Genomic DNA, 27174 nt, shown 5'->3' on the forward strand with positions numbered 1-27174 from the left:
AGATGTTGTGAATGGGGATTTAGACACGGTAAAGGATCCTCTTTTGGTCGACTTTCCGGGGACTCGTTAGTTGTCTCAATGATGGATGATGTTTGAGTGATGGGAATGTCGAATTGTGAGTTGTTTCAAGGTGAAGATGAAGATGAGGATGGAGGTCCGGTGGGTGAGTGTGCAGATGAGAGGAGGAACAGATGCAAGTTGAAATATGCAGGAACCACTTGTTGATCGAGTCGTCTCTTGGTAGTTTGATAGAGGGAGACGATGTTCTTAAAAGAAACACGAAGTGGCCTTGAATAAGGTTGTCGTTGTTGAGTGACGAACTCTTAGACCAGTCCCGAGGAAAGGGTTGGGGGCTGCCAACGTAGATATAGTCAAGGCACCGACTACACTAAGCAGAGACTACTCTGCACCTGCATTCGGGGCCCGTCCGTGGTTTCTCCAGTTGATTGACAGGATGGATACAAGCTCGAGGAGAGGCTGCTGGGGAGAGGAACCCCCCATGCACAGCGGTACGTAGAGTGCAGTGCCCGGGTTGCCTTGCCTTACCATGGCTTGCCTACCTGTAGGGCCTAGTTAGGACCCAGCAATTGAAGCCAAGCAAGTGTCGGGCCAGGGGACAGGGGGAGGGGAGGACAAGGGGAGGAGGGTGAGATGAGAGAGAGAGAGAGAGAGAGGTATGGGGTGGGGTAGGGGTGAGTCGAGTCCATCCGTCATCTCACCCCCGTCACCCATCACCATCACCGACGGACCAGCCAGCCATGGGAACTCAAGCCCAAGCCCAGTTTTAGGTCCAAAAAGAAAGAAGGGGGAAAAAAGAGGGTGTGTTTGTTTTTTGCACAGCCGTGGAGATGGTCTAATCAAACAAAGATGTATGTATGCATGCATGACAGCAAAAATAACCAAAAAGACACAGACATAGAAGCAAGCAAGCAACTCAACGGCCCAGCGCTATACAACGCCAGCCTACAGCAAACGACATGTACCGTTTTGGGGTCCCAGGCTCGGTATCCAGAGACAAATCTGCAGCCATGTCTGGGGTTCCTTGGCATGATTGATTTAGATTTCGGGAGGGGGATTGATCATATCAAGAATGGAGGGGGAACAGAACACCTCAAGAGACAACGATTGAGGCGCATTGCCTCCCGCCTTCTATCACGGAGAGGACTCACTTGTTCTGAGCAAATGGTCCGGAACATTGTGTCAGTATTGGTATCGGTATCGCATTGTACTGTAGTGTATGTAGCACTGTACCGTTAAGACGGGTCGACTCCTGCTAATCGAGGCTTCGCGATATGCCTCTCTTTGTCTTTTGTCCTGTCTTTCATATCAAAAGGCGGAGGTTACAACAGAGGTGTGTGAGATCTACCACGAGTAGTGCAAGTACCTATACAGACATAAAAGCCTCTCCACAGAGTCAGGGTCTATATCTAGCATCTTGACGGGGCGGTTGCAAGGGTAAATAGGAGCAATGTCGAGACAGGGCGATTATGACAAAGTAGCTATACTTGTTGAATGTATTCTTGACTGTCCATAGTCGATACTCCAGGGGTCTCTCCCCGTCCCACGTCACAACTCTGTGTGCAGTCTATTCATCTAGCGGTTAACTGGTGCCCTTCGCGGCCTGTGTTTAGACATGGAGATCAATGTCACTGAGTTGCTATTCGTGGTAAAGCACATCCCATCCATTGTTCTTGATAGCTCGATCTATAGTCCGGCAAGCTGCAGATGTGAGGGGAAATACAAAACTAAAATAAACTCGATGCTAGATACGGTACGGTACGATAGTACAAACTCAGTTGACAAGCTTGGTTGGGTGGTTGTATACGAACGGCAACCATCGTCAATCACCTGCGATCCGCTTCATTTTTATTTTTATTATGTATTGCTTTGTCGATCCCTCCATCAATGGAACGAACCCCTTGGTCAATTTGATACAGTATAGCACTGTGTTATAGTCATGGTGGTGGTGGTGGTGGTGATGGTGATTATCGGTGCAGTTGATAGTTGACCAGACATGGACCAGGCTGTCGGTGAGCGTCAAGATATACCAGGGTGGCATATTAATTGTCTAATGAGTGCATGCAAATCCTTTCCTTGCGTTGTCAATCATTAATAACAAGTTGATTATATATGTTATTCGCGACATGTCCCAGAGTTGGGCGATCTTGCATGCCGGCCGGGCGGGATGATATCCTGTGCTGTTGGTTGTTGATCACCAGTAGGGAGTAGGCATCACATGCGCAGCATTCCTTTCATTTATAGCCCCCATGAACATATGAGCTGCACAAGTCTATGTACTATGTAGCAAGGCAATGCAGTGCAGTAAACTTACGTCCCGCGTCTGCAATTCTCTGGAGCCGCGAGACAAGCCTTTTCTCGAAACAAGATAGAGTAAAGAGTAAGGGTGGTGGGGGACCATTGGTAGATATTTTTATCAATAACTCGATGCACTACTAATGGAATGGCACAATGTGCATAAAATAGATGCACCCATCCATAGGTCTTGTTGTGCTGTGCCTCTCCTTTTGGTTCCTTTCCTCTCATGGTTGGGTTGCCCGATAACCATCTGCTAACCCACCTAGAGTACAGAGCACCTTCAGAGGGTTTCCGATTCAAACAACCAATCCTGTGCTTCGGTTACGAGATGGTTCGATCGGGGCCGAGCACTGGGGGCGCAGTCCGTCTTCGGGCTTCCCCTTTACCCCCTGTAACTTTACTGCATCTTCACTGTTTACTCTATCTTTCTTCACTGAGCGACGACCCTGACTGAATGGATCCCTCTCCTTTCCCCTGCTTCTTTTTCCTCACTCTCTCTCCCCCTGTCGAAACGTTTCCCGACGTGGTCGCTGCGCCCTTGTCGTTGGCTCGCACGTTGCATCTCCCGGGGAAGGCGTCCCAAGAATCTCACATCGTCTTGGCTATGCCCAATCTGGTCACTCGTGTCTGAACTGCGGAAGATCACTGATGTCAGGAGTTTCCTCTTCGAGTTTCTCGCTGCAACTTGACATGCCTGTCAACTTTCCTCGTAGGGGAGGTCCCCTGCAAGTTTCGCTTGGCAACTCGACTCCCAGATGCCCGTCATGATCAACCAGCAGTTGATTAATCAAATGTGTGAACCATCGGCAAAGTGTTTCATCCCCCGAACCGAGTGGTCCGTCTCCATAATCTCCATCTCACCATCTCAATTGAGACTGTATGTAGAAGCTTTGCGGAACGAAACCGTCAGTGACAAACAAACAGACTCAACACCGATAATGGGTTAAACACCTCCACATGGCGTCGGCTCAAGTTGACGCGACGCAAGACGGTTGCGCGCCCTACCAGTGCCGAGCCGGAATGTACATGTTTACGCGTTTACACACATGCAAACGCAAATGCCAGAAATTATACAATTCTGATAGAGTTTGATTCGATCAACCATCATCTTCTGGGTGGAGTCGTGTCAGAGAACGGTATCCACGAGGGAAATTATCAACGAAAATACTCCATGATCTTACATGACCCGAAAAACGCCATGTCATCGCTAATTTACCACCTGCCGAAACTGCTTCATCTCAGCATTCTAATGACCCAGTGTCATCATTCTACTGGTTCTCTTCTTATTTGATGGCGTTTCCTTTCTCGTCTGAGCCTTTCTTAGTCAGTGTCAAGTTCGTGAATAAGAACAAAGTATTACGGTAATAAGGGCTGTGTCTTGGTGCCATGCTCATTGAAATGAACTAAAGAAAAAGGTCGAGTCCTCGAGATATGCATCCACCATTCGTAGGGCTTAGCCAGGTAGTAAAAAAACCCTGTCCGCGTTAACGTTCTTTAGAAGCAGGAATCGTGTGTCTAAGATATCGATGCTTCTGTCTCTGCGTCCGCAAATTAGTGGACGGCAGTTCTGACAGACAAACTCTGTGCTTCAAATGAGGACTTGGTCCCTCGTGGCGCCGGGGCTTGAACCGTTTGAGGTCTGGGTCTGAGATTGTGATCTGATCTGCCCTTGACCCGAACGCCATGTCCGGGCGGCGTGCAACGGTGAGTGACGGATGTCTCATCTCACCAATTCGAACACATACAGGCGCTGTCTCCCCCGAACTCCAGTGCTGCCACCGCATGCTGTGTAGCGCCGAGTTCCTGCGTTTGGTTTATTTGGAGTCATGGTTCAGTTCAGTTCAGTTCACTGCGTTGCGTGTTGGTTCTCGGAGACGAGACGCAACCGTCTTAGCCCAGCGTTAGCAATGAGTGGGCTGCCAAGGCAAAGCCATTAAGCCATCATCGACGGGTATGCACCTTTCATTGGATGCTGTGTATCAAACAAACCTCCTGCACGGAGGCTTGTCAAGAAATCATGTGGGCGGGGGTTTAAAAAAAGAAGCGGCATGGCTGTGCAACATATCCGCTACCCCTACCCTACTACGTACAATGCCACCAGGTTAAAGATTCTTGATGCAACCACTACAATGCACCATGAAAGAGCCAGGTCGGAGAATATAATCGTAATAAACTTTAGTAACGAGATAGGGCTTCTTCAAGTCTGCTGATCAGCCTGCATATGTGCTCCCTCATCAGGCCTAGGCTAGGCATTCTTCATCGACTGAAGTAGATAAGATACTTGATGCAATATGATATGACTGTTATCCAGACGAGGTCCGGACTAAGTTGTGCCGTCATCACAGACCTGCTGTTACGTTGTATTACATTAAGCATAAGATATGCTTGCTTTCCCGCTTACCAACGAATCTCGTGTTAATGAGAATCCGCTTTTTTCTTCTTGGGAACATTGCGGCCATCCTGGAAATTACAGATATCGAACATGGACTCGAGTTTGGAACATAATATGACTTTCAGTGAGCACTCTCCGTAGTAACACGCACACCTTGTCATCCTTCCCGTTGAATTCTGACACTAGTATATTATCCTCGACCCTTGCTTTGATGTGGCACGGTTGATTAGCCCAGGCCTACCCAGCACGCCGGAACGATCACAGATGCATAACAGAGATCCTATAGACGAGACAAAGAAGCAAAATATGAAGCTCCAGAACAACGCCCGATTTTTAAAAGAAGAAAGAAGCAAAGAATCGGGCATCTATTATTGTTGGCGTCAAGGACCAACCTCTTGGAACATGTTCATGCCTTGGAGGCAGGTACGTAACAGAGGAGTGGAAGATGTTGATAAGTATTGACAGGGGTAAAATGAGTGGACCACGAAAAGTAAACATGAATGATAATCCGATGCAGCGGATCCTACAGAGTAAGGTCTTGTCCCATTTTGTTTTATCTTATTTTATTCCATTCCGCTCCGCTCTTGCTCTAGCTCTAACCCTAGCTCCAGCTCTAGCCCTGCACCCTGAGCCCGGACAAGACGGCAATTTACTCTTGTTACGTATCGTATTTTACTTTGTTTTTCTTGATCCCATTGAAAGATGGATGCTCCAGCGATGTCATGTCATCCGCCCCTCCCTCCCTCAGTCCTTATCCTTGAAGTGAATCATTTCCCACTGGCCGGTTCAGTGGCTGACTGGATAACCCGTCGTCAGCCTGCATCGGCCAAAACCGAGTAACATTACCGTGCCTACTGTATATGCTGTGCTGTGTTGTATTCCAGCAATCCGGCACTCCAATCGGCCACTCACATGTAGGCGAGGGGTTCCCGAATGAGACCCTGGCAGGGTTTCCTTTACCGCTACCTAAATGAGAACCAATGACGGCGGCTACCCACTGAGCGTTTGCCGTATCGGTTATGCGCAGCTCTATGTGCCTATATATATGCATTAAACCTATAGTACGATTTGTCTCCGTACATTAATGCACACAGCCATCACGACGTGGCATTGGGTTGGATGGTTGAGTACTCAGCCCTATCGAGTCCCTCTCTGCCCTAGCATGTAGACTAACAGTTAGCATCGCATACTTTTAGAGTTGATGACCAGAGCCAAGTTTATCGATAGTGTCGACATGTGACGGGTAAACTGCCAATGGTTTGTCGATGCATACGAGAGTAACCTTTCGTCAAGCACTGGTTGAGTTGTACAGTGAGTAAGGCAAGGCAGTAAGACGGCACAAGTAGGTGCAGTAGACTAATTGAGCTATGCTGGATTCAATACCATGACAACCTCAGACTGTCGCAGCCAGCCACAAATTAACGAATTCATCCACTCCGCAGTAGACGAGGACCCTGTATTTGATTCATTTCGCCTTGTCTGGAGACCGTGCAGCGGCGGCCGCTCTGATAACAATGCTGTTTGATATCTCAGACTGTTTTGTTCTGCACGGCTTCGGATATCTGAGGTCTGAGTCGTGCCGTTGAATGGCAGGTGGTTCGTGCTCTTTTTCTTTTTGTTTGACTGTGGGTAGGCACAAGAAGGAAGGAGAAAACGACGGATGGGCCACTTGTGTTGCCAGATAGGCGCGAATTCCGCTCGCGCCTTTCCGCACTCTTCATTTGTCCATCTAGACGACGCTTGTTCACTCGCTTTCGGGAAGGAGACAGCCAGTCACAGGGAGCGGCTATTCCCGTTCAGTCAGGGCAGCTGCCACCTCCTGACCCCTGCTTCAATTGGAAGAAGGCTTGTGTCAGAGTGGAGAAGACCCTTGATTATGGAGCAAGTTGCCTACCACCGTCACCCATCACCCATCGCCCATCACATCGCCGTGAATCACCAAGCACCACCACCACCAGCAGATCCGCCTTGGCGTTAATTAACCATACATTAATCATTCGACGTTCGAGACCGTCCACATGTTTTTCTTTCTTTTCCCCAGCAATTTGCCCTCTACTTTATCACTTTACAGTCTTGTCAGATACTCGCATGCATCGGTTCAATCATGCTATACCCTGGCGGTTCTAGGCCATCAAAGACTGCACCTTCCATACGAAACGGTACGGAGTGGCGCCATTTGAATGCCGGCAGTTGAGAAAGGAGAATTTATTTTATTGAAGACAGACTACCAAAGTCCGGTTCGCCTTTTATTCATGCCGTAGTAGAGCGAGATTACAGCGCTACGGACTACATCGACTCGGCAAACGCAAACGCAATACAACAAACAGTACACAGTGTATGTACCTACGAAACGCACAGATACTACCCAGCTATTACACATACAGACTTATATCTATGCATAACCCGAATCGAGCTATCAAACTCCAATTGCTACAACAACAACAAAAAAAGAAAAAAAAGACATACGATGCAAACATGCGACACAGCACAGTCATTCCTTGATCGTTGGCATTGCCCTTGCCTTTACTGCGATTGGTGACATTTTCTACACAAATAATATACACAAAGTACTGGTTTCACGGCTGTCCATCCCTAGTGGGGTGTGTTCCTCTCTGGCGGGAAGCCCCGCCGGCAACGCTACGCTACCATGGATCAAAACAAGGGAGGGTGTGGCTAAGGTGATGACGCTAAGAATAAGCAAGGTGGCAGCACTAAAAGCCGAGCTCCTTCAATCTCTGGGACCAGGCTGGCGCGTAGGGCTGAGCACAGGCACCCAACAAGGACAGTGCCTGCTGTACGATCTGCGTCCCCGTCAGAGATGGAACTCTCCTTGCAGTCTGACTGAGGACCAGAGGTCCAGAGGTCCAGAGGGCTCCCCTGTAGAATGCAAGACTCAAACCGACGGCCACCTCAAGAGTTTCTGACTCTAAATCCCAGATGCCAAGCCGCACTCTATCTAACCCACCCTCTTACTACCTTGCCTTGACATGCATCCATACAATTCCTGCCTCGAGACGCCCAGATTGGCAACGACCGCGAATGCACCCGTAGCCTTTCGTGATGCTACCTCTGTATGGCTCTGCCCTGCCTGTGTCTCGCGAGGCCGTGACCATTCATAGTAGCATCACCGCCATCACCGCCTACAAGCATGGGATGGCCGAGGCCGCTTCTCACCACCCATTGCAATGATGATGACAATGACGATAACTTCAAACCCGTGTTGCTTGACGAATGCATCAATCATATCTCGTCAGCCAGTACGGTGATTTGTTCATCTAGTTCCTTCTCGGATCTCTCTACTCTACACGGCCAGTCCACATTCCTCAGCTACAACAAAACCGGAGTTTCTTACCAAAACAAGTGCCTTGTGTCAGATCGAAATGGCGGCCGGCATGTATGTGTTTTCAGAGTTGCGGAGTGAAAACGCAAAACAGCGCTTGCAAAGTCAAGATGAGGAGAGCAAAAAGCAAAAAAAAGCGTGAGGTGTCGATAATTCATGGATGGTGATGATGCTAGCTAGCTAGTTGCCTATGGAGCTCCCTTCCTTGGTCCTGACTGTCTGTTCTGAATCAAACCCTCAGTGCGGAGCTACGCTTGTCCACATGGGTACCCGACGCACATTCCAGCGGTCGGCCGACCCAAGCTCTCTGAGTCTGTTCTCTGACCGTTGACCCCTGGTCTTTTGCTAGTCCCTAATTAGCTCTTGTCATGTTAGCAAGTCGATAGAGTTGCCAAGCTCTCTCGGCTTGACCGATACGAATAAACCACCAAATCTCACTGTCGTTCCGCCGCCATTTCCGTGCTCTGCGCTCCGCTGTGCCCTTTTTTGGTGACTCCGTTTGTCACGAGTCCTCCACTTGGAGTCGAGCTTGACTTGATTGCGTGCATCACAACACCAAATATGGCCCGGCCTGGTTATTGGTTGCTTAACTCATACCGGACAGCCAACTTCTACAACACTTATCAAAATGCTACGATAGTGTACGAATACAGTAATCTCAACATCGGACATTACTTTTCGGGATATTGGGTTTTTGGATGCATGCCCACCTATCCAGTCAAGTTACCATATGCGTTTCAACCCTGAACATTGCCCTCGCGGTGCTTACACGAGTGACCCAGTTCGAATACATACACCAGCATCTGTTTTAGCGGCAGCATCGAACGTTGATCCTTTCCTCTCCAATCTTTGTAATGCAATATTCATGTACGAAGTACCTCGTCATCTATCTCTCGCATTGCTCGTATTGTAAAGTTGAGTCTCAGCAGTGCTTCAATCCTTGTCTATTTGGCTAATACGGTTTGAAGGAGTTTCCATCAATCAACAAGTCCTCACTTACGAAATACTCTATGTGATAAATTTCCTTGGTTCTCACAAGAGCCCACAATGTCGTACAAACAAACCCTTGAGCCAAGGACATTGGTGCCGATCAATGCTTGATCTCGGAGACATCAGGCCCTCCGACGCTCTAACTGAACAGGTTGACTGTAGCCCTCGGGCCAACAAGGCTACCGTACTCTACAGGCCAGGAATCTAGGCCGTGCTCTGTCGATCACACATAAATCACCCTGGTACACTGGATCTATGGATCTTCATGGCGTTTAATCGGCGCCCATAGTGGTCCATGGTATCACATACATATCCACCCTCATCATCATATCATGGTAACGCATCACAGATCACCAGTCTTCCGAGATTTGATGATGAATCGTCCACAACGTCATGGAGCAATTGTTATTATAGGAATTCCAAGGTCCATCATGATCATCGAGATTAGCTAGGATGGTTTCTTCACCCCCCCTGTATTGTCCTGGAAACCGTCTCGTCTCCCAACAGGAACTCCATTGAGATACATGCGGACAGCAGGAGTCCCCTCAGAGCCCAGCCTTCCGGTCTCTGGCGATAAACCCCTCTTTTGGCACAGAAAATCATCCTTCGTGACGACGACAATGCGAGAGTAAACTCTGCTAGTCTGTATAATCTGTGGGGGGAGGGGGGTTAGTGTCCGTTGAAACAAACAAACACACACACACACACACAGCCGGAGCTTGAACTGTTCAAGCTTCTCCTCCTTGACCGGTAGACTAGCAGTGGCCTGGGCGGTTTTCACTCAAGGGGCAGCCTTGTAGACTCAAGAGATTGCGGTAGTCCAGTTCCAACTATGGTAGCCTTACACGAGTGAGCGAGCGCCACCAGTCTAACGAACAAACTAAAGTCTGCTAACTACCCGTTAATAACTCGATCGCGGCCTAGAACGCGGGAATATTAAAAGGAAGACGTGTAGTCACAGTGTCTACGACGTCCAGAGAATTGCCAAGAGCCGCCATTGACGCTGAAATTCTCTTCAGAGTGCAGTCCAGATTCAACAGGGACATTGCTGTCTAACCTGGTATTTAGGCCCGGGAAAATAAGATTAACTTATTTGATAGAAGTCTATTGCGCATCGCCCTCCACTCATCGATGTCTGCACATTAGACTTTGAGGACGGCACTTGACGCTGGCGGCCTGGGCACCATTCAGCCACGATCCAGACTGTCGGACTGGCTTATTGAGCTAGACGAGCTATTGATGCAGTCTTTTGAATCAACGATCCGACTATTCGGTTCAACGAACATACTGTGCGAAGCAATACCTTTAAGTTACAGTTGTACAGCATAATTGTGATATATCGATTGAGCGTCAAATTGGCACAGCACCAGTTACTACTACAATGCCTCCATTTTGGCTCCAGTACCATACATTTACAGCGCGAGTGTTAGGTACATGGAACAGTAGCTGGGAACCGGAAACTCTATCTGATTGCAACATTCATAAGATTCCCAGTGCACCCCTATGCTGGGAAGTTCCTTGATGGGCACCAGACCTGTCTTCATGTCGCATCATGGACAGTTCCGATACGTTCCTGGCGATTCACATGATGTATGGACAAGAGGTCCAAATACTGTATGTAACTACATACAGTAAGTGATGTTGATAGCAACCTTGAACTCAATTGAGTGATAGGACCCGACACAACGGATTGATGCGCGCCTTGCCGCCTCGGAGCCGCCCCCCTGTTCAAAAAGTCGCATCAACAGGCTTGATTGAGACTCATCGGCCCCTCTTTGCGGCTTGCGGCCCTCGAGGATCGTGGCCACGTGTGTGAGTCGTGATTGACACTGACAGGGTAGAGACTAGAGTGAGTGGCCTGGCCTGGGAGCAAAGTGGGATAAATAAAAAGCAAAGAGAAGAAACAAGCTGCCCGACAGACCCCTGCCCTGCCCTGCCCTGTCGTGCCCTGTCGTGACGACTTCCGACGACTTTCGGGAGGATTCAGTGTCTCCATATTCCATTCATCATGAGATTGATTGACGTTACTCTGACCCTGGAGCTTGCAAAAGTCGGCCGTTCCCAGCAATTGGTTGTACAAGCCGACCCAAACAAGAGACAAACCAATATGTGTGTGACTGCCTGCCTCGGAGTGTCATGCATCCGAGATTGTTGCTGCATGTCGAGATTCTATGTTTGGCTCAGAGCATAGTACCTACTACTATTCACGCATACATACAAGTCTATCCTAGCCTTTCCTGCAATTCAACTTGAATGCGACCTCTTCAAACTCTCCCCGGTCGAATCGCATCTTCTGTTTCTCCAGTTGTGGGTGTTCCAGTTGCCTTTTTTGCTTGCCAGATCACCAATCTCGCCCTGTGCGACCCAGAATGGTCTCTGCAGGAGAGGGTGTGGTTGCTAGATCCAGAGCAATACTGGCGTTAAATCAACCCAGAAAAGCAACAAATGTAACCCAAGCCCTCATTGACGCGCTACACACTGGTTGAGTTGTCCATCAAGTACCGGTATTAGACATGAACCCCACGGCTAGGCTTTCTCTCTCACCACAAGACGAGTCAATTCCGACCAGTCTGCCTATCCAGTTTCGACATGACGCAAGGGGAGCCTTGTTCTGATCTGATTGACATGGGTTAGTCTACGGCTCTGTTCCGTCTATCGATCAGGGCCTTTCCGCGCAATCAGATCTACATTGAAAATGGGGTCTGCGGACAACAATGCTGTACATGGACAACGGAGAGTTTGTCTAGGAGGCCCTCGCTTGCTTGAGGAACGAGACGAGTATCCATCGTGAGAACTATCGAGCGGAGGCTAACATAATACATACTATACACCAGGCTGGGGTCTCGCGCTTGCTCCTCGTCTCGCGGGGTGGTCGTTGAATTTTGATTTAACTCGGAACATGCTATGGGCTTACCTTATCTCGGTCTTTCAATCACTCTGACGTGGCGAGCACAATATACTATGCCCTAGACGCCGTTACAACGTCTGGACTCTAGAGCGGACAATGTCTCAGGTGATTAAGCCCCAGGCTAGGGGAAAGGTTGTAGGATTTTACCTTTTGGCCACGGGAAGCTCCTTTGGACCTTTGGTATTGATCTGTGATGCATATCACGACGAACCAGATTGGAGCAGTAGCAGATCAGTAAACTGTGGCGTGCCCAAACCAGGTCCTGGGTGGCCTCGATTGCTTCGAAACCTGCGGGTAGTAGAGCGGCATTGGCACTGGCGTTTTCAACCATGCACCCTCCGGGGCCACGGATACAACACCCCGGTAGGTTTCTGTCTCTCTGCTCGACCCTTGGCCCTGGTTCGCAAGACAAGCCATTCTTTAGGGGCCCAGGCGGCTTGTAACCCTTGCTTCTGGCGCGTGACAACGGATTGGGACTTGGCTTTCGCTCTCTGTGATACTACGCTCGCCTAAACGCGGAATCCTTTCCGCAATTCAACCTCGCTTCCCCTCTCTGTCCGCCAAGACGAACAGTGGTGTCGCTAAGGAGTTCAAGAAGCCGAACAGAGCGAAGACTAGACGCCGTTTGGACATGAAACGATATTTTAGCTTGCGGAGTTTTATTAGTCGCATAAAAGCGACTCGAAGTAGAAGGCGGAGGCACTAACTACTGGATCTTGAGGTGTCAAGCTTGCAGCGCTCGGAGCAGGCAGGGCAGAATGGCGTTTGGTGAGATATGGTGCTTGTAGTCGTGCTCATTATCATTATACCCGACGGGCTTTTTTTATGTATGAAATGTATTGGTTTGGCCATGGGCAATGGTAAGTCTGTTGGTATGTAGTAAGTTGCAGATATTGTCTGTCAGTCTAGGGTAGGCCCAGAACCAATTATACGTTTGCAACCTCACTCCTCCAACCCCATCCCCCAATGGCATTATCTTGCAATTTTTTCATGCCAGAAGCTTCGCAAATCTTAATAACTACGTCTCTGACGGCCCTTACTTCATCCTCACTAGCGCCTCCATTAAGTGCACCTCGCAAATGTCCTTTGAGTTGAGGATTGACCTTGGAACGTATACGTCAATATCAAAAGTTGATTTGCATGCAGCCAAGCACTTTGGGCGAAACTTTACTCACATCCTGTGGAATAAGGCTGGCAATAAGGACGAATGAGGTTTCGACTGGTGTAAGTACATCAGTGTTACTGAGCACGTATCCATATGTCAACCTTGCCAGTAGACCCAAGTCTGGTGCGCCTGATCGCTCCAGTTGGCCCATTATACGCCTCGATATCTTGCCATATATGTTTTCGAAGAAGCTTTGTCCTCGTTGAAGCACCTGGGCTGGTTGAGTGTCATATATGTCCTTGTGTCTGGGTGATGCTAAGTCAGTTCCAGTTCCTGCTTCATCGAGGAGTTCATCTGGTGTTGCCGACTTCAAAGACAACAAAGCATTTATTGTCTTATGACCTGGTTAGCATTTGGCGTCTTGTATCCGAGATATGTACTATCGAACCTTTGGCATACCCCCCACAGCCGACGCTTTCAGGAGGGCTTCCCTCATGCGTCTAGAGATGCGCAACTGCTCATCATGAGTCGATACAGTGTCCCCACTAGTGCCTGAACCTTTCTCAATTGCACTTTTTAGTACTCCTGGTAGTTCGTCTGGCCTATTGAGCGCTGATAGGGTTGTTGCTGTGATAAAATACCAAGTATTTCGTGGAAGATTGGGTTGTTTACGGATCGCGGCTAGCAGTGCTGGTGTGAGAATAGGGGTTATCGCTGCCATAGCTTGGGAAGATTCCCAGAGAAAGTGCTTGATCGTGGGAAGTAGAAATGGCAGAATCAACTTTCAGTTTGATCAAGCGATGTGCCTATTTCTCACTAAGCCGATATTCTATCGATTTGGCTTTAGGGTAACCAACTTCACGATAGTTTCCTGATGACTCAGCTATCCTCACGTCAGAACACAATCACGTGAATCGGCCTGCGTCATCGGTCGTATGGTCGCTGTCCTTAACGTGGCATCAAGCTCGCTTTCACTGATAGCAGTGATTGCAAAAACTACTTACTACTACACACTCATCAACGGCTATCCAGGTTGAACCATGGGGATGAGGGAGTGACCGTTTACTTTTGTCAATTTTGATAACGACTTGAATTATTTGCTCAACGTCTGTCCAAAACTCCCATGCCCAAGATGCGACTTGGCTGGTATGCTGGGGTAAGTATTGCTTTGGTTGGAGAGCTTGGGGGAAGCTATATGGAGCTATGGCTGATCATCACGAACCAATGCTGACAATTCGATTCGCAGGCCTCAACGGCCCTTGCGGGCACCGTTGTGCTCTCAGCCTTTTATCAGCGGGCCAACTTTTATTCGGCCATGGTATATCTCGCTCAGAGCAACTTTTGCTTATTGGTAGGTAGTTCCACGATCCTCAAGATCGATGCTCCCCCCCTCCTTCGACTCCAACTCATGATATACAGATCTTGGTCAACTTTGCGCTACTCTCCTACAGTAGCTTTATTTACAGTTTAACACGCTTGTTCTACGGACCCCTCCGCGCCGTTGAAGTCGAACAACTTACAGAACGTGCCTGGTTTGCGATTACGGAAACATGCCTGGCCATGACCATCTTCCGAGAGGAAATTGGCGCTTGGTTTCTCGTAATGTTCGCTGCTTTGATTACGGGTAAAGTTTGGGGGTGGATCGGTGATGGACGAGTCGAGGTTCTCGAGCAACAGCCGCCTGCGAACCCACGACTGTTTCATTTGCGACTAAGCGTGTCGCTCGCTCTCAGCTTCTTCTACGACGTCTACATCCTCCAATACACGATCAATACGGTTATACAACAAGCGAGACCTAACATGATGGTTATGTTCCTCTTCGAGTTCGCAGTGTTGGCAACAAGTTCATTGCGGACAGGAGCCCGGTATGCACTGTCATTAACGGAGCACAATATCCAAGAGCAGCAGAAGCGTAAGAGATTGGCCGAAAGGAGACAGGAAGTTAGAGAGGAGCGAGAGGCCATGATACGACAACGCGAAGCAGCTGCAGCGGCAGGCGAAGAGGTCTCCAACGACCCTCTCCCAAGCGAGGACGATATTGATGAAATGGATATCGAAGTGCCGGGTTGGTCTGCTAAAGGAGAATTTGTTCTTTGGCTTGACCTTGCGACTGGTAAGTTGTATCCCTGTGATATTGGATGAACATTACTGACATTGTTAGATTTGGTCAAGCTTGGCATATATATCGTCTTCTTCTTTATGCTCCTTACTTTCTACGGATTACCGATTCACATTATGAGAGATCTATTCATGACGGCGCGCGACTTCATCAAGAGACTGGGCGCCTTACTGAGATACCGAAAAGCTATCCAGGAGATGAACCGCTACCCCGATGCCACCCAAGAAGAGCTTACACGAGAGGATACCTGCATTATCTGCCGTGAAGAAATGCGACCCTGGGATCCCGAGAACAACCCGGGAGCAATGGACAGAATTCGACCGAAGAAGTTACCCTGTGGACATATTCTGCATCTCGGCTGCCTCAAGAGCTGGCTCGAAAGACAGCAGGTATGTCCCACGTGCCGTAGCCCTGTTACGCTTAACGAGAACGCTCGCGCTGCCCAAAACCGGGCTGCTAGACTTGAAATACAAGTAGGAGGGGGCGGACGCCCTGCGGAACGGCAAGAGCTGGCAAACCCTTTTGCCGGAGCTCCTCCTGGACAGCAGAATGGAGGTGCCCAACCTGGACAAGCACCAGCTCCGCCACGGGTTTTCAATCTTGGTCCTTTCCGTGTTGGCTTTGGAGCCAATGGACACCAAGTCAGAGAACTTGCACAGCAATTCGGTATGCCTCAGGCTGCTCTTAATCAACAAGGACTAGCCCCTCCTACTCCAGGGGCTGGTACACCTACCGTTACTGGCCAGACTGCCCCAGCGACTCCTCTTCCTACTGGCGATAACTTACAGAACGCTGGAAATCTACTACACCAGGCAGATCAGTTGATTCAACGCGAACTGCAATCAGCCCTGATGGCGCATCAAGAGATACAGACACTTCAGCTTCTTCAAGCAGAGTTACAACGTCTTAGACAAAGACAGCAACAGCCAGACCAGGCCCAAAACCCCCTGACACACCCGATACCACCTCCCACTTTCCCACTGACTCAACCCCTCATGCCTCAGCCTTTCCCTGTGCCACCACAGATGGCTATGCCTCTGAATTTTTCGCAATTCCCTGGCATCCCCCCACGGAACCCAAGTCCCCTGATGGCTCGCCATGGTGCTCCCCCTAATGCGGTGCCCATCCCCTCTGGCAGCTCTGAACTTCCTGAAGGGGTTGTAATTCCACCTGGCTGGTCTTTGTTGCCCCTGCAACGCCTGGATGGCAGCCAGGCTTCAGCACAGCACTCGCCGCAAGTAGGGCCTCAAACAGCGATGCCAGACAATATCAGTGTAGCTCAATCTCCATTCGCAGCTAGACAGCCGTCTCCGATCGGCAGCCGGAACCAAGAAGCCCAGCCAGCTGAGAATGCACCTGTTCCCGCCTCTACTGAGCAACGTCCCCCTCAATTCCCAACGCAGCTCACGCGCGCTGTCGACCCCCCTCATGTTGTTGCGCCGAGTCCTCGCTTGCCTAACTGGGGAGGCTCAGCCCAACTATTTGGCAGCAATTCTCGTCTGGATCAGAACGAACATGGGCATCGGAGCGAGTTGCAGGCAGAGGCAAACTCAAGCCAGTCTGGTCCCGCTGAGGTCATATCTCAGCCAAGCCCAGCAGCTGAACATACGCCACAAGGATCTTCACCATCAAACAGTGAAGATGATGAAGAGCCGGGAGATAGCTCCTCGAAAGGCAAGGCCAAAGCGGTGACCGTGGAAGATGTCGAGGATGAGGAGGATAAGGACACTACAAAGGAGGATTGACCGTAACCGGAATATGATATTTGTCTACTTTTTCAAGCATTACCTTTTATACACACATGTATCATACACCCGCTCACTTCCATCAGCTCAGTGAAGAGCAGGGCAGCATTTTTTTCTTCTTCAAGATAGCGACATGGCGTTCAGAGGAGTTGTGTATTACTCGATGTCCTTCAGGACAAAAAATAACATAGTTGGACCGCGAAATACAAAATTATCGAAGAAAACATTGTGCACTTGAACGCCGCAGTGCAAACTGGTTATGCAATCTGAAGTCATATCAATACCAACGACCCAAAAAACACCGTCCCGTCCCATGACAAACAAAATTAGTGGCAAGGCATGCTGACAAGAGAAGAAAGTGTGAGCAAAACTGAATAAAAAACCGTGTAACAAAGATAAATACACGCGTAACAAATATGAACGAAGAACAACATGAATGATGCATGTACTGAACAAAACAGATGAGTTGAAACCAAACGTCCAGGGCAACACTTCTCCTACTCTTTTTTGATGACGTCTCCAGAGACCCTGCCATAATGTTCATATTCCAGCAAAAATACAGCTTTCCTTTTCCTCAGCATCAACCGTCGACGGAGATCTCGAAACTTGTTGACAATGTTGCAAGAGTAAGAAGAAATAGAGAGAAAGCAGAGAAGAAACCCGTGCCCATACCACGAATACCTAAATCCCCCTCCATCAAACCTGCATTTATTGCCACGTCCGTTGATAGCCATCAAGCGGCAACACATCAATCATTCCTTCTTGACTTTTTCATCCCGCAATGGGACAATGACAAAAGATCCGACACCTTCTGACCCCTCGGGAGAGGTGGCTGTCGTGCATCCGGTCGTTTCCTAAGCGGTGAGAGCATCCAGTCCCTTTTCCTTGGACAGCAAGGGCGTTTCGTGCTGCGGGATATCTTCGCCCTTTTCCCATGCGGCGCCGGGTCCGGAGTAACTCGGCTGAGGTATCGTTGGCTGTTGGGGACTGCCACTGCTCATATCGCGCAAAACTCCTGCCGATCTTTCGCCTTTCATCGGCTGTGGGCTTAACACGCCTGAGGCGGACTGCGCAACATAAGTAGGTGACTTCCCATCTCCCGAACCAAAGGGCAAGGGGCGTGTTGGTATCTCGCGACTCACTCCTCCTTCTTCTCCATCACCGCCCAATCTCTTTAGTAATGCATCCGATTGCTGCTTGGCCAATTTCTGAAGTTGTTCGATAGGATCCTGGTGATGTAGGATCAAGTCAGTTATGTCGCACAGGCAATCTGTAGGCCCCCAACGTCTTCCATGCACACATACCCAGTCGGACTGCGTCGGGACGCCTTCGGCTTCAGGAAGCTTCTTTTTCGTTTCGTCTTCATTTTCCGCGTCGTCTTCTGTAAAGAATGAGTTTCGGTGGACCGGAGCCGGCGTTACTGGTAAGCTGGGGCGTTCAACGGCACTGGGAAAATCGGTGAGCTTCAGACCCTGCTTGGAGCTGGTCTGATCATCCCGCCATGTACCGGTTGTCGGGCTCTTCACGCGACCTGTCGAAGAGGTCGAACTCTTACCACGTCTATGGCCGCCGCCATGTAGACGGTCAACATACCGTTCGATAGCAGGCACTTCGTCCCAAGCATTTGTGCGTGTGTATGACGTCCAAGGGCTGGATGACGAAACCTGTACTGTAGGGGTACTCGAGCTAGATTGGTTCTTGGATTCGGATCCGGATTCTGTGATGCCTTCAGTTTTTACCGAAAGTTGCGCACTGGACTCTTCAGGACTTGGCTGAGGTTCTGGTTGAGGCTCTCCTGCAAAAGTTCTCGTGGGTCGTGGTTGATTACGTTCCCAGGGAAAGATCTCCGGAGCATGCTTTGACTGGGGAGACGACCTATCTTTTGGTACTTCGTACCACATGTTCTGCGGGGGGCTCGGGTAACGTTGGGGGGGGATGAACGGCGTAGTGTCACGGGACATTTCGTAATGAGTGAGGGGGAAATTCATCGCTTCGGGCTTCGAGTCAGAGGGAGGGGGGTATCTTGTAAAGTCAGTGTCTCGTTCACAGGAAAGCGATCAATGATAGACCTACTTTTGAGCATCCCAATCGTGCATCGTGATGGGGTGTCGGCCTGGGGTTTCGTGGTGAGTTTCATCTTCGTTTTTGTCTTCGTCTTGGTCGGCTTGGTGCTGATCTTCCAAGTCTTGCTCACCATGCTGTTGTTGTCCGGTAGAATTCGCGCTGTGATCGTCATGTTGGTGCTGCTCGTTGGTAGAAGGTTGTTCTTGTACTGACTGGGGACGCCATTCCCCTTTTGTAAAGTACTGAACATACTGGGTGGCGGAATTTTCCTTTGCAGCGAGTTAGAGAGTGTATGTTTTGTGCTAATAGAGCAAACTTACTTGGTGACGGTAGTGTCTATCGTAGACAGCCCACCACCGTCCTATCATCTCGGTGAAGGGGCCGCTGCCAGAAGGTGCGTCTCGGCCGGTAAACCACGGTTTGTTTGCGCCAATGAAGTGAACCATGTTGATGCTGGACTGAAAGTGTCGGTAGGCGGGGACGTACTGGTAATGGGCGGATGGTGTGACGTTGTAGGTGAAGCTCAAGCGATGGTACTGCTGGCCAAAGTGCATGTTGATCAGACCCTGATCGGCACCGTCAAAAGAGATGCCCCTCTCAGCCATGGCCATCATAGCATAGAAGTCTCCCATGTTGGGATCCAGAACCATTACACCAGTGTTGAACAGATCTGGCCAACCGATATCTGGAGCCGCAGCGAAGGGTTGAGATAGGTTGAAGAGCTCCTCAGGAGCTCGGTATGCGACGACATCAGCATCGATGTAGACGATCTTGGAGAAATCGGTGAGTCTCCAGAGGTTGATCTTGGTAAAGGCTGAGTGCAGATCGCCACGGTTCATCAGTTGCAGGTTGGCTGGGTGGTCATTGCGAATGCGTGGCACAGGGAAGATGTAGTCGTAGACCTCCTGTTAGTGATATGGTTAGTGGTGGATTAAAAGGTGCAAAGCATGTGGTAGCTTACCTTGAGTTGTGTAATGGAGTCGCCCGATACAGAATCGAGTGTAACCAATACTGCCAACTTGTGGTTGGCTCCAGCATCGCGAAGAGAGTGCGCGAGGACGAGTGCGCCTGGGGAATAGTCAGCCAAGTTGTAAGGCAAAGCTAAAAGTCAATTGACGAACCAGGAAGGTAGGAATCGCTCAGAAGAAGCTGTCGATCATTAGCAAGACGAATTGGAGCACAATGGAGGCAAAAGGGAACGTACCGTAGCATAGATCTGCTCGCCTTTGACATTTTGAGCAGTCATGATGGTGTATGAGTGGGAGAAGTTGACCAGCTGAGAAAAGAGACTCGGTGCAAATTGTGCAGGTCAGTTATAGTAAGTTGAAAAGGTCGGTCAAGAGCTCATGAAAAGAAGATATAGAGGAGTTCAAATCACGATTTGAGAAGTGTGTCGAGGAGCCCAGCAGATCAACAATGGGGGAAAACAAGGCCGATTCAGCAGGGGTGCCCGGTAGAAGCTAAAGGTTAGCACAGACTATTTTTTGGCCTATGCTTTTTTGAAACGACGCAAGAAATCGCGAGTGATGCCCAAAGCTCTCGGGTCAAAAGCAAGAGTTTGGTTGATGAGGAGAAGATTTGGAGTAGAAAGTTGAAGAGGGGACGAGAGAGAAGCGAAGGGCGAGCGAGGAGATGCGTGACGTGACGGAAGGGGAGAAAGAGAAGGAGAATGGGCAGGTTATGTTAGTTAGTGTTCCCTCCACCTCAAGAGAGTTGTGTTGGATGTGATGATCCGATGATGGACCCCGGGCAATCTGGAGGGGGAACTTCCCAGTCCAGCTGCAGCTCCATTAAAGCTCCAGTGAACTAACTCATCTTCCATAGGTCAGAGCGCACTGGAGCATGGAGCACTACAGCACTGGCACCCCACTGGCACCCCCCCGGGCAAGCTCCTGTGGGGCACACTGAGAAACATCCTAGCATGGGTCCTATCTCACCTAACCTCGAGCTTTTAGGTATCAAAAAAAGAACTCAACTGATCCAATAATGGCTGAGAATCATTGTTGCAAAGTACGGTGAACTACCACCCAAGTCTGACAGAACAGCCAGACCGACCATTCAGGTACTGAACTCTAACCATATCAAGCCACAATGACACTGAGGAACTCTCCTGTTCTAGAAGCGCCGAGGAGGTATGACTCTCTCTCTCTCTGCTCGTGCCGTCCCAAGCCAAGGGCAACGCAGCATATAATTGGACATGTATTCTTCAAAACCGCTCAAATTCGCCCCCCACGTTGATAGACAGAAAAGAAATTGAGGGGTTCACTACCTTTAATTGTACAAAACCCGGGACCGTTTTGGTGTTCCCTTGGGTCTGGGTACTACACAACGTACGTGGTCTATGAACATAGGTAGGTCTGTAAATCAGAGTGGGTTTCGGTCCTAGTAAACCGCCACTAATTTCCAACGGCTGCATGACGATGGGTATAAACTAAGTTTCTTGTCATGGTTCTTGACCTTTCAAACCGCCAAGTTTAGCTTCAACCTCACTAGCAGTATCAAATTCTTTTCTTCAACAACAGATATCCACAAAGTATGATACGCACCCTGCAGATGATGCTCGTATCATCCAACCATCCAGGGATAGTTCGCCAGCGGGCATCTGCATACAGCCGAAACTGGTCACATATCCCCCTTGTAAGTTGCTGCGAGAATGTGACTCGCCGCTCAAACACGTCCACTTAATCTCAACCATTCCAATGTTGTGTGGTCCTTGGTTAAGAAAAAAAAAAAAAAAGGATGTTGGGCTGAGTTGTACAAAAAAAAATCCCTCTACAGAGCCCCTTTTCTGATCTCTCCCTTTAGGTATCACAAAGACATTCAATCTCCCAGGACTCGACTTGGATGCCAGTCCCTAAACCGAAGCACAAGAGCTAGTAGTTAGCCACGGCTGTGACGTAGATTTGATGTTTTACACTTGTAGATTAGATTTGGTGCCACTCGGGCAGAGCCCACCGAGACATTATAGATCGGGACAAAGACACGCGAGCTCTTTAATTTTTAAAACATGACTACTGTACCGCCCATGCCAATGAACATGTCTCACACTGACATATGTCTTCGCTAGGTGTCAATACTTCTGCAATGCCGGGATCTGCAAAGCCTGCATGATTTAGCTCAACTTGTCGGGCCTCAACCCACATACAACATTATATCAACTGCATTTTATACGCATCACACATTCTAGACACTCAATTGTCTAATCTATGTGGGCCATCGTTGCAATAACGAATTCGTGTCATTGCAAAAGTCAAGTTAGCCGCGATTTCCACTGTTGCCACAAGTCTGACTGCTTCACTAACTGACTCAAACACTAATCATCCATCCTAAAGAGGTTCCTGGTCTTTAATTCCATAGCCCTTCGTGTACCCGGCCGAGTACGTGTCTTATCTCCCCTGTTTTTCTTTTCGCGCCAAACGCCGACTCCAAACCCCTTCTCAACCGCTCAAAGTGCCCTTTCTAATTCACACTTCTCCTGAAAACACATTCCGGAGCTAGACCTACATGTCCTTCTTAAATGCGTGTTCTGGTTTGTGAGTGGTCTCGTAGTCGATGTGAACGTATGCTCGCTCGATATCAGGGAGATCCTCCAGCTTGATCTGAAGCGCCTCTGCAATGTCGTGGCTCTCCTGGAGAGTCTGTGTCGGGTCCATGACAATGTCCACCTCGGCGATCAAGCGAGGGCCCGAGTGATAAACACGAACCGTGTCAATGCCAACAATTGCATCGTCGTGCGTGACACACACATATGTGATAAGCTGCTGCGTCTCAACAGGAGCTGTGATGCCGACCACAAGCAGGAACTCGCCGAAAGCGGTACGTAGCCAGATGCAAGAGATAAGGAGCGACAGCAAGATGGCGCCCATGGGATCAATCCACCAGACCAGCTTTGCGCCACCAGTGGCAGTAAGAATACCAAAACCATTGATGAGAAGATCATTGCGGTGATCCTGCCAGAGGATATTTACTTGGCTATATTTGTCCTTGAGCGCCCAGCAGTAGAGGAAAAGGGCGAACTTGGTGGCGAAAGCGCAGCAGACCGAGATGACAGCAGGAAGATGAAAGTCCTTGTCAGCTTTCGCCTGTGCCAACTCTTGACATGCGAAGGCAATGATGATGAGGGAGACGGCAATCATGAGGAAGCAGAATACAATATTTCCTACGGTCTCAAGACGAGCCTTGCCAGCAGGGAAACGTCGAGCATCGACACTGCGGATGGCTCTCGCCGACAGGATGAGGGTGAGGTTACTAAGAGGGTCGAAAACAGAGTCGGCCATGGTGGTGAAAAGCGAAAGCGAGCCCGACGAGATGGCAGCGAAAAGCTGAAGGATCGACAGCAGAACGTTGGCTGCCAAAGAACCCCAAACTGCAATACGAAACTTGAGCTGATCCTCACTATGTTGATCGCGAGCTTCGTCACGATGTTCCTCGACCGACTTGAGCATGCGATCAATTGCCGCATTTTGATTTTTGTAGAAACCCTGCAGCTTACGAGCTTTGATCTTGGAACCGATGTTGCCGGGTAAGCATTTGCGCCCAGGGAGACTATCCCGCTTCCGCGACGTATTGGCTTTGATATCGGCGAGATCAGACTCCGTTTTGTAACCACGAGAGAGGCCATACGGATCATTATCAATGGGACTCGGCTGCCGACGTCCGGTGGCGGTAGTCTGGCTCTCGACATCGGTCATGTGCGAGACGTTTCTAGCGATAGTCTCGTTCTCATCGGCCGTTGCAGCCTCAAAGGCGGTGCTGGAGCCATTGCGTGCGGTCGAGTGCCTTGAGCTACTTCGAGTGGGTTCGATAGATGGCAGGTGGGCGGCGTGGATGCTGTTATCAGGTGTCATATCTTAATAAACTGTGTTGAATATAGACAACGATATGAATGTATAGGAGAAGTGAATGTGTAATACGGATACCGATATGGTAAATGCTGGACGGCGGTAAGCGAGATATAATGAAAGCGATCGCCAACAAAGAGACCTCAGGAGCGGAGAAGGTGCCGCCTCATCAAGAACATCTGCTAGTGCTAGCTGTATGCAATGATCTCAGTTGATCGTCAGACAGTCAAGATCAAGTTAGTCGACTACTGTGCTGCAGTCGGTAGACTATCCGATCAGGGTTGGCGTGAACGAGATAAAGTTGATATTGATATGGTAGTATAGCAAGGATACGTATAGGAGCAAGGTCGAGGCAAACCGGTTGCTTGGTGAATCAGAAGAGATCAAACCCGTCCGATCTTGTTCCTACCTTGAGCCATCGAGCCTTGGTCCGACCAGTCATTTTCCCACGTGGAGGAAGAGCCATGGGGAGCTCAGTCAGTGCTGACCTTAGTCCGCCCCTCAGGTAGTCACAGCGAGGGCAAGATGGTAAGGAGATGGATGGTGACAATAGCATTTCTTTAACAGCTGGACCTGCAGTCCTGTACGACTAACACTGGAATCATCAGCAAAAGTCGACCAATAGAGGTTAGACAATTAGTGAGTGAGTCTCCGTCCGCCGTGCCAGCCGAGATCGAGATGGTTAGTAAGCGGACTGTGACTTCCGAGTCCGACAAGGGATGCCTAGAAGCCTGGGGAAAAGGATCACGAAGAGATGTTGAAAGAAGACGTTGAAGAAGGCGAGCGGCAGACGTTGAATTATAGTTCAGATACGGCGCCGAAAAGCCTAGGAAACGGCCGGAGCAGATCTCGGCGTTCCGTCACTGTTTACGTTTTGGAAACGTCTGACTTTCGGGCGTCTACGGAGCTGGAACAACGACATGGAGCCCTGCTTGTCCCTGCTTGTCCCTGGTGCCAGTACCTAGCAGGCCCGCTTTTTGTTTTTTTGGGGAGTTGGACTCTAGGTTTGTCTCCATAGATCTGATCTGGACTTTGCAGTATGCAGGGCTATTGTTCAGTCTATTAGCTCTAGTTTCGCAGCTCATGACCGCTTTTGTATAGGACCAAGATAAGCGGCCATGATTTATGGGCAGCACAGCCAGCCACAATCGGAGGGTCCGAATACAGTCATTTTCATCTTGTTGGTAGTATATAACATGGACGCTTTCGCTCTCGCTTTCTGTAAAAAAATGTTGGAGTTGAGATAAAATAGCATCAAGTGATGTAAATACACTAACAGAACAGGCAGCACGATGTCAAAAGTGGTGCATGAACCTAGTGTTTTCTGTATCAATCCAAACAAATATTATCCGTCAACCCAAATTATTCCGCTCGATATTGGAACACCTGCTGCTGCTTCTTCATTATAGCTTCGCCTCGATTGGCCTCTCACCTGTACTCCTCTCTAGGATCCAATCGGTGATATCCTTCGCATATTCCTCCTGGCACAGGTCCACGTGCAGGGCGTGGTAACCTCCCACATACGTCTTGACTACCTTGTCCTCGATATCCTGGTTCTTTGCGAATTCGATCGCGGCTTCATAACTGCAGGCCTTGTCATGGTCTCCGTGGCCGAGCCAGAGAGACTTTACTTCCTTGCCCAGCTTTATAGACCCCGATTGCAGAGCCGCCGTACGGTCAAGAAGCGATGCCAGGCCTTCCAGCGTACCTGTGTCATGGCAGAGGGGATCTTCCTTGAAGCCCTTTGCCACCTCCGTTTTGCGCGTCAAGTTCATAACGTCGAGTTGATGCTTAATCTGGAATCTCGGCAGGATCTTGCAAGCTATCCGGCCTGCTGCAATCTTGAACGAGCTTGGGACTTCTTCAGGCGCGAATCCGATGAATGGAGCCTCGAGAATCCAACCACGCACCTGGCTGACGAGCTTGGCGTACTGAGGATCGGCCGCAAGCATGAGAACCTCACCGCCGCCCATTGAGTGTCCCAGGACAAAAACAGGGACATCCGAAGGGAGCTTGCTCTCGATGAACGCTGCAACATCGGCAACTACGCGCGCCGTTGAACCGGTATTTCCTTTGTCAGAGGGTTGTTTGACGCTTCGACCCCAGCCTCTCTGGTCAAAGCCGAAGACCTGAATGCCACTAGAGGCTAAAATTCGATACACGTCATCGTACCAGTTGACGTGATCACTGAAGCCATGGACATGAATCACCTGGGCTCGAACGGGGCCTTGGGGCTGTTGATTGCATCAGTTTTTGTCTCTGTCAGCTACTGATTATTCATGCTCACTGTCCAAGTCTTGGTGTAGAGGCTGGCGTCTGCCACCTCAAAGGTTCCTTCAGCCTCGGTCGACATTTGATGCGCAAGTTCAGCAGGTTTGGTCAAAGGCAACAAAGAAAGATTGACAAGAGGTCGCGTGCAAGTTATTGACTTTTTAACAGATCAAGAATAATGTTTGGTAAAAGCAGTCTATATTTCAGTCAAGAATGCAAACCGGTTATGACGGACCAAGATTTGGCTACTGGGGTCATGCTCGAGTCAAAACGGGTCACATGTGACGGACCGTTGCCGGTGAGCCTAACCTGCACTTGTTCTATTGGCACAACATTCGGTTCATGCTGTCTCTGCTATGCATGTCCTGATGCTGAAAGTGGAAATTACCTTTATGTCGGCATTTCTGGCAGTTTTCCACCTTCTCCTATTGGGCACCGCATTATGTGATAGGCTGATAGGAACATAAGCCATGTGGCACAACTAAGAGCTCAGCTCTGTAAGCCATCAACCTCGCGATACACTCCTCGTCATCACGAAAGTTGCTGAAACATATGATGATAGTCAACATTCGGCAGTTCAGAATTTGTGTAAGTGTTTCTGGATATTCTCATTATTAGGCGCTGCAAAAGAATTGGAATCTTGGAATGGCAACACCCGTGAACCATGTCGCTAGGTTTGTTCTCATGTGCCGTACTCAATAAACATGGTCGAAGTGGCTTTGCCCACTTCCAGTTAGGTAGGCTTCACAGTCCGGGGTCCGATGGAGGTTAGGCTTTCAGCTTTGTTTCTCTTATTCTATTTAAATTACAACCATGAGGTCTCAGTCCTAGGCATAATACAAATTTGTGATTTGAAAAAAACTCACGATGTTTACCATAGAGCATTGGTTTTGGTCAAGATACTGAGATTCTGCTTTCTATACATGGCTGTCGATCCCCATTGCCTAAAATATGTTCTTCCCTTTTTTGGAGATCAAATAACCAAACCAGCGACGCCAATGAAAGTAGGATACATGTCGAGTGGAGTTCTCTTTGCTGCAGCTGGCGTTCCAATCATCCGCCATAGAGACTCGGACATAGATA

The 27174-nt window shown here is 49.3% G+C and overlaps 6 protein-coding genes across 6 annotated transcripts, besides 5 other annotated features; 2 read left to right on the plus strand and 4 right to left on the minus strand.

Moving 5' to 3' along the window:
• Positions 1-653: 653 nt before the first annotated feature.
• Positions 654-674: a microsatellite.
• Positions 675-1958: 1284 nt separating this feature from the next.
• Positions 1959-1984: a microsatellite.
• A 2161-nt stretch (positions 1985-4145) lies between these two features.
• Positions 4146-4165: a microsatellite.
• Positions 4166-5294: 1129 nt separating this feature from the next.
• Positions 5295-5329: a microsatellite.
• A 5261-nt stretch (positions 5330-10590) lies between these two features.
• On the plus strand, positions 10591-10854 carry FPSE_05400 (uncharacterized protein; the record flags this gene model as incomplete). The annotated part of the gene is made up of 2 exons (XM_009258518.1): positions 10591-10652; positions 10713-10854. 2 exons carry the CDS (start codon positions 10591-10593, stop codon positions 10852-10854), a joined length of 204 nt encoding a protein of 67 aa, XP_009256793.1.
• A 105-nt stretch (positions 10855-10959) lies between these two features.
• Positions 10960-10989: a microsatellite.
• A 1883-nt stretch (positions 10990-12872) lies between these two features.
• FPSE_05399 (uncharacterized protein) lies at positions 12873-13262 on the minus strand (the record flags this gene model as incomplete). The annotated part of the gene is made up of 2 exons (XM_009258517.1): positions 12873-13049; positions 13122-13262. The coding sequence occupies 2 exons, from the start codon at positions 13260-13262 to the stop codon at positions 12873-12875; spliced, it is 318 nt and encodes a 105-aa protein (XP_009256792.1).
• Positions 13263-14183: 921 nt separating this feature from the next.
• Positions 14184-16915, plus strand: FPSE_05398 (uncharacterized protein; the record flags this gene model as incomplete). Its single annotated transcript, XM_009258516.1, has 4 exons — positions 14184-14207; positions 14298-14402; positions 14471-15164; positions 15213-16915. The coding sequence occupies 4 exons, from the start codon at positions 14184-14186 to the stop codon at positions 16913-16915; spliced, it is 2526 nt and encodes an 841-aa protein (XP_009256791.1).
• An 854-nt stretch (positions 16916-17769) lies between these two features.
• FPSE_05397 (uncharacterized protein) lies at positions 17770-20225 on the minus strand (the record flags this gene model as incomplete). The annotated part of the gene is made up of 7 exons (XM_009258515.1): positions 17770-18144; positions 18220-18937; positions 18989-19248; positions 19300-19884; positions 19941-20047; positions 20101-20128; positions 20184-20225. The coding sequence occupies 7 exons, from the start codon at positions 20223-20225 to the stop codon at positions 17770-17772; spliced, it is 2115 nt and encodes a 704-aa protein (XP_009256790.1).
• Positions 20226-22479: 2254 nt separating this feature from the next.
• FPSE_05396 (uncharacterized protein) lies at positions 22480-23826 on the minus strand (the record flags this gene model as incomplete). Its single annotated transcript, XM_009258514.1, has 1 exon — positions 22480-23826. One exon carries the CDS (start codon positions 23824-23826, stop codon positions 22480-22482), a length of 1347 nt encoding a protein of 448 aa, XP_009256789.1.
• A 994-nt stretch (positions 23827-24820) lies between these two features.
• On the minus strand, positions 24821-26563 carry FPSE_05395 (uncharacterized protein; the record flags this gene model as incomplete). Its single annotated transcript, XM_009258513.1, has 5 exons — positions 24821-24845; positions 25098-25134; positions 25253-26054; positions 26108-26248; positions 26480-26563. The coding sequence occupies 5 exons, from the start codon at positions 26561-26563 to the stop codon at positions 24821-24823; spliced, it is 1089 nt and encodes a 362-aa protein (XP_009256788.1).
• Between the last annotated feature and the right edge of the window lie 611 nt (positions 26564-27174).

The sequence above is a fragment of the Fusarium pseudograminearum genome, chromosome 1 (genome assembly GCF_000303195.2).
Source record: "Fusarium pseudograminearum CS3096 chromosome 1, whole genome shotgun sequence".
Lineage (NCBI taxonomy): Eukaryota > Fungi > Ascomycota > Sordariomycetes > Hypocreales > Nectriaceae > Fusarium > Fusarium pseudograminearum.